The sequence below is a fragment of the Sipha flava genome, unplaced genomic scaffold (assembly GCF_003268045.1).
Source record: "Sipha flava isolate LNK unplaced genomic scaffold, YSA_version1 272_pilon_pilon, whole genome shotgun sequence".
Lineage (NCBI taxonomy): Eukaryota > Metazoa > Arthropoda > Insecta > Hemiptera > Aphididae > Sipha > Sipha flava.
The window spans coordinates 162,553-169,969 of record NW_020272937.1 but is presented as its reverse complement, the minus strand read 5'-3'; the positions used below and the strand labels follow the sequence as shown (position 1 = coordinate 169,969).

The following is a 7,417-nucleotide window of genomic DNA, read 5'->3' as shown; positions in this document are numbered from 1 at the left end:
TTGTATCTAAATTATTAAATAATACGATTGACAGTCTAGAATTACTGCAAAATATAAATTTTAAAATAAATCCAACAAACTACCGATCCTTAAATTTATTCTACACAAAACATTAAATTAAATATGATATGCAAAATTCTCCATCTAATATTTTAATTTCCGCAGGAAACTATAAAAAATATTGATTTTTTTTGTAATTCTTTAAATATTTTTATGGTAAATGTTTTAAGAAATACATAATAAATTAGGTACCTATTACAGTTCTATAAAAGCATGATAAATATCTCGTTTTTATTTAATTTTGTTAATTTTATAAATATTTAAATATATAAAATTATACATTTTATAAATTTAAATATTATAATGTATGATATTAATACCTATTTGTTCTTTTATTATTATATGCCACAAGTGGCACAATAAGTAAATTTGATAATATAATAATTGATACATGACTTGTATATCTTGAGGAGGGAAACCTGTCCATCAACAGCTCTTCCTAAAAATTTGTTGAGTTCATACTATGGAGAACATTTTTTTTTTTTTTTTTTTAGGCAAGGGCGTCTCTTGGTCATTTTCTTTTTAATCTTCTTGAAGGGTTGTTTGGAATGATTATAGAAGACACGCGGAAAATAAGAGGGTTTTGGTTTGAATGCAATCTGGAGTTGAACTTTTTGTAGTGACGAGTTGCTATTTCGTTGACTGTTGAGGTTTTTAGATTCTTAAATAGTGCGTTGTTGGTCATATACCATGAGGCTCCAATTATTTGTCAAAAACATATAGATTGAAAAGCTTGTGTAGGTCTTATATTATATGGTTTAGCTTGGCCCCAGATTTGAATACCATATGATCAAAAGGGGGTAGTAATCGTCTTGTAAATTAGAATTAAATTTTTTAGACTCATTGAAGGAGATAATAATGGATGAAGGAAATGTAGACTTGTATTTGATTATTTTCTTTTCTTTTTAGTGTGTTGGGCTCAGGTTAGTCTTTTATCAAGAAGAACTCCTAAGTATTTAGTAACATTTTGAATAGGAATTTGTACATTGTTGAGTAACAGTTGAGGTAAACAAAACTGATGATTGTTATATGTGCACATGGCTTGAAACTCAAAGTGGGAGAGGTCCAAATGAAGTTGCTTCTACACTCATCAGTTTCTTAGAAATTATTGACACAAAGTTTCAAAGTCAAAATAATCCTCCTACTATTATCAACTTGTTTCCTGATTTCTGTTCAGCACAAAACAAGAACCAATATGTAATAATTGCATTATTATCTTATACCTATATTAAAAAAATTTATGAAAACTTAAGTCAGTCCGTCTGGCTGTTTTATCCGGCCGATTTTCTTCACTTTTTTTTTTTTTTAATGAAAGGTATTTAGACACAGATATGTCATCAATTATTGAAATTTTCTAACTTCTCATCTTACTCAAGTTATACTCAAACGCGATTCTTCCCTGTTCATTTCTTATGAAACACACTTACTCAAACAATTCAAATTATCATAGCTCTTATTTTAATGAATGGATCTTGATCGTTACACTCTCAAAATACTCAGTGGATCAAGCTCTTTCTTTTGAGCTATTAACTGCTTAAATTCGTTAAGTTTGTGGAAAGTTATGCGTGCACAATCAACTTTACTTTCAATTTTTTCTAAATACTGCATTCTCATTGGCTCTTACCAATTGATATAACATCAAGCAACTCACAAACAATACTAATCTTATTACTTGTAATATTATATATTGTAATACTATATATGAGAGGGTGTAATAATTACACCCTCTCATATATAGTCTATCCTAATGCTGCGGAACATATATTTTAATAAATACTCTCTGTCATTTCGATACGTCTTTTAATTTTCGATATTATACTCATTTATTGATTTGTTAAAATGTGTTTATGTATTGATTCGATTGCACCTATACTTTTTATAGTTTATACTATTATACTTTTTATTTTTTATCCATTGCGAATTTTCACAACAAGTATACTAGTATTTTATTAACTTTAAGGCCAAAATAATTAAAGAAATTAATCATTATTTTCCAGTTCATGGACATGGTTAATGCCATCTGACCAAGTTTTTGGTCGAATAGAAAAAGACCTTAGACAAATGGAAAATATAATTTCTCCCAAAGATTATTATCATGTTTTTAAGAAATATTCTACTGTTAAAATGTTTGATAAGGGCTATATGGATTATAAAGACCAACTAAAAAAAAATAGTTCAAAAAAAAAAGGAATAAACAAAAATGTGTTTCTTATACCCAAGGCAAAAAAAACTGTTGGTATTTCTCAGAAATATAAAGGAAAACCTGTTAGAGTTCCTGTACTAAAAAAAAAAAAAAATTGAAATTTGGAAAATATAGGATTAATTGAAAAACTACCTAAAATTAGTCATGTAAAACTACAGAAAAAGAATGATGTAATTGATGTAAGAAAACTGTTAAAGTATTTCAATATATCAACCGATCCTAAAGATTTTTATAATGATATTTTAAATGATGAAGTGACAGTTGAAGAAGATTGTCAAGAATAAAAAGGAGATACAATTTAATAAATTATTATATTTAAATACCTCATTTTGAGTCTATAATTATTTTATTTGATATTAAAAAATCTTACTAAAATATATTGTTATACTGCTTATTATAACAATTATTTTGTTTGATGTTTTACCAAGATAAATAAATAAATAAAAGTGTAACTCAAGTTTAAAAATGTTGCATTATACATTATTACTAATTCTTTAACATTGCTTACTCCATTTTATTCTTTATTTTTTTCCATTTTTTTTTTAAACTATTTTTTTTTTTTGTAAAATATTCATTTTACAGAAATAGTATGTTTTAATAAAAAATCTGCATCTTTTTTCTAGACCGTACTTTTTTCAAATGTTGTACAAAACGTACTTATTCTGGAAAATATCCAGGTTGGAAAGGTTTACAAAAAACAATTTTTTAAATATAAAAAATAGCAATAAAAAAATTAAACTGGAAATTAATACATATATAAACAATTTCAGAAGATTTTTTAGAATTTTTTTAATATCCTTGGATGTGTTTTACACCAATTCAAAATACCCTAAACAGAAAGCCTGCATACTGAAAAATTAGAAAAATGTAAAAAGTACGTTTTGCATTGAGGCCCCTCAATTATTAATTCATACATTCAATATGGTAATTGGAACACAAAACTGTTAAAATACATTCTTTACATAATAATGTATAATGAAGTAGGAACTTTTTAGATTACATTTATTTTATTACACAAGTTTTATTACATATTTTCCTTGCAATGGATAAATTGAGTCGTAATAATATAAAAATATGAAAATATGTGGCTTCTTCTCTTTGCTGATAAGAACAGTTATTGCCACAGATAAAAAACTGATCTATTTACTGTAAGGTCTAGTAGACCACATTATTTACCTACAGTGCACAACATAATAATCATAATAATCTTACAATAATAGTAGTCTATGATTTAGATTTATAAATAACTCTTTTCGCTTGAGGTAGTTGATTATAATTACAAAATTAAAACCATAGACCAGTAACAACAAAGGAATAAAAAAAATTCAGTGGTAATATTAATTTAAATTTTAAGTATAACAGCCATAGGGTGAATAAATAATTTATAAAACATTTTCAATCATTATTTATGTACCCACATTTTAGTTTGAAGGTTAGAAAAAGCAAAATATGTAAATCTGCTGATATAAAGTATCCATACATGATATATTTAAGTTATCCACACCTATAGAAAAATAAATACTTTCAACACTAATTTGCAGTTTTCATCGGCAGCAAGTTGAATGATTAGTGAACTGAACTGCGGTACGAATAAAAAAAACAAACAAACACCATTTATATTATTAATAAAATGTATTTTTTTTTATTGTTTTGAATAAAATAGAATATAATAGTCTTATATTAACAGTCAAATTGAACTTGATTGACATTAGATGTGTGTGCATTTATAACATACTTGGAACATTATAAACACAAAGTGGCATTATATAGTTAAAAATCAATAAGGAATGTTGAATAATTAATTTTGAGCATACAAGATAATTCGGCAAGATAATTACATCATTAAAATTATTATATATTATGTACTACAAAAAAGGCACTTATGGAATTTCATTGCTAACATACATATTTAAATAATATAGATAATAATATAAGTGTATATCAACTTAATAACTAAAAAAAAAAAAAATCAGTATTAAATTTAAGTCTAAATTAGTTATTACAGCTAATTAGCATAACATATATGTTTCATGATTAACTTTATAGAAGTGAATTATAAATAACAATCACGAGGCCCAATATTTTACTTATATTTTTACATTTTATACGAAAGAATAAGACAATTTTGTACAATGTTTGTGTGAAATTCGGTTGATTGTATAAATTATAAAAATATAATTCATTTTCTGATGAACAAATTAAAGGAAAATAAAAAATTAAAGAATTAAAATGAATATAGAATATTATTGAAATAAATAAATAAAAACTTGTGAACACATAGATTTTTCAAAATGGAAGACTTGGAAAACACTTTAATATTAGATTATTGAAAATACCAGAACAGTATTAACTGCTATAAAACTTTATATAGTGATACTAAACCTGTATTTGTAGATAATTAGATATTGATAAACTTAAAATAATATAAAGCGTTTCAATAAATATATATGCAATAATAAGTAAACTATTAAGGGAATAAACACACCTACCTACAATTTAAGTAATTAGAGATAAATAATAAACATGAAGTTTATAATGCTTATATTTTAATTTAGATTAGCATTGAAACGCAGCACCAATATTCATAATACTTAATTTATAATGAAATGTGACCAAAAATTTTAATTTCTAAATTTTTATTTTTAGTTGGGTAAACAGTACAATTTATAAACATATATTGCTTTAAAAAATGTTCAATAAATATAATAAAATCTAGAAGATGAATAATGAACACAATACCTAAAGGTAATTTTACCCCTGTGTTCTCCAATAATGGCAATCAGAAATTAATTTAAAAAATATACAGTATTTAATTTACGCCATGCGTATACATGGGGTGGTGAAAAATGTTATCAAAAAAAAAAAAAAATAAATTGTCTAAATTATTGCTTATCTATTCTATGAACCATGTTTCTCTAAGATAAAAACTTTTCTGTTTAATTTAATAATTAATTACATGATTATCATTTATACACTTTCTTTACCGTCCAATTTTTTGGCCAAGTCTGATACAAGCTCCTTGAAAATCAAGGGGTCAATGTTCTTACGCAACTGGTACAAAACAAACCAATCACCGATCTGGAATTTCTTAGTTAGAATTTCTATTTCGTTTTGTGGAACTAAACGTGATCTTACTCTCAACAATAGTAAACGGAATTTAGGTATGACCATAACAGCAGTACGGTATACCAGATTCAGACCACTCAGCACGGCAACAAACAAGAACCAGAACCATAAGAAAACGTAGATTTTTTCATTGACAATGTTGAGTGGCAAAAGACAAAGACCGTCTAATTTCTGGATCGAACCGGATGGACCATATTTATGGAAAGTACACTTGGTGATTTTAGGGAACACTCGAGCCATAGGATCGCCTCTGACTTCGGATTCCATTTCAGTGAACTTTAGAATGTCTGAGCCATAAGTACTGAACTCACCGTCGAGGAAGTAATCCATGAAAAATATCTGAGCTATGACGTTAACAAGGTTGAAAAGCTCGCACAGGAAGAACTGAATGGCGTAGAAGTTTTGCGTATGTAGGTTGGTGGCAAAGTAGTCGATGAGTATCTTCTTGCGGTCTGTCTTGCACTCCTCACTGATGATCGGACAGTCGAGATCGAGTACGAGCATTTTGATGCGGCCGCCCTCCCACGTCTTCCACATGTACCTGGGCAGGTAGAAAAACATGGCCTGGAAGAAGAGCACGAAGCATACCCACTGGTAGTACTTGTGGTACTTGACTTCGTCTTTGCCGTCGACGTGGGACCGGATACCAGGCTGGACCACGTCCTTGCCGACGCGGCCGTTGACGTGGTTGGGCAGCGTGAACGTCGAGTAAATCCAGCAGTACGTGTCCATGATGTTGAGTGGCACACCGTCGACGATGCAATCAATCGGGTCACCAATATATTGACGGGACGTGACTATCAGCGAGAAGGCGACCAGGATGATGACGGTAGCCTTGTAGTGCAGCCGGAAAATATTGTTGTCAATGCATACGCTGTCGATTTTCAGCAGTCCTTTGACAGAGCCAAAAACGTCAAACATGGCGGCGGTCGGAGTAGAGACGGGTTAAACACGCAGACCACGCACAAACAGACACGAGGATAAGGATCGGTTGTAGCGGATGACCGAACCGACGAACAGAAGAATTCAAGGCTTATTGATTATAATTAAATATTATCGTTATCCGTCTTCCGGAAATAGTATGTGTGTGTGTATAGTCACGTACAAACTGCAGCGGACGGAATGCAAAACGCGAATGGAACGCGAAAACGTCAACAGAGATCGGTTGTTTCTCGTAGAATTATCGCTGCGAGGCGGTTGCAACTGGTGCGTTTTGAGCGTGCGTATTGGTTCGACTGTGGTGGGGGTAAGTGACCGCGCTCATTGGGTTATTGGTGTCGAGCGGCGCATGCGCAAATTGTTGTTGCACTGCTGTTGCCCGTTACTGTCGCTATTGATTGCTAATAGTGATTTACCCTATCGAATACTATTCAGTAGTTAGTATAAAATATCGAATACTATATTCGAATAAACCGGAAAAACTATTTGAATAGACCGAATAAAAACTCTTTGAATACACAGAACAAAAACTCCAAAATACCTAATAAAAACTATTCGAATATACCGTCCTTTAAATATTATGTTTTATTTTTAAATAATTTAATTAATGTTTTTATAAATTAAATATTTGAAATTATATCACTTCTAAGATTTACATTGTTATTTATTAATTAAATAATGGCAGTCAATAAATCAACATTTATAAATATAATAATTATATATAAAAAAAAATATTAACTTGATATTTATAATTATTTTTATTAAATTGATAAAATTGAACAAAAAGTGATAATAAATTAATTAATGTAAGAAATTCATAAAAACTAATTTGCACTGATTGTAATGGTTAGACAATTAATGATGCCAATGCATGGTCTGTAATTTTAATTTCAAATAAGGAATGTGTATTAGTTTTTATGACTATTAAATTTAAAAACAAAATAAATAGTTATATAAATCCATTAATTTGAATCATGATAAAAATAACTGTCAAAATAGTTCAATCCAAATTATATAATAAAAAATTTATAAAATTCAAAAAAGGTATAGGATTAAAGTTTAAGAAATATAAAATAATTTAATTTAAAA

General features: G+C 28.5%; 1 protein-coding gene across 1 annotated transcript; it reads right to left on the bottom strand.

Annotated features, from left to right (window-relative positions):
• Nucleotides 1–5,000: 5,000 nt before the first annotated feature.
• LOC112685286 (innexin inx2-like) lies at nucleotides 5,001–6,843 on the bottom strand. Its single transcript, XM_025557128.1, has one exon. It carries the CDS (start codon nucleotides 6,308–6,310, stop codon nucleotides 5,231–5,233), a length of 1,080 nt encoding a protein of 359 aa, XP_025412913.1. The 5' UTR covers nucleotides 6,311–6,843; the 3' UTR covers nucleotides 5,001–5,230.
• Between the last annotated feature and the right edge of the window lie 574 nt (nucleotides 6,844–7,417).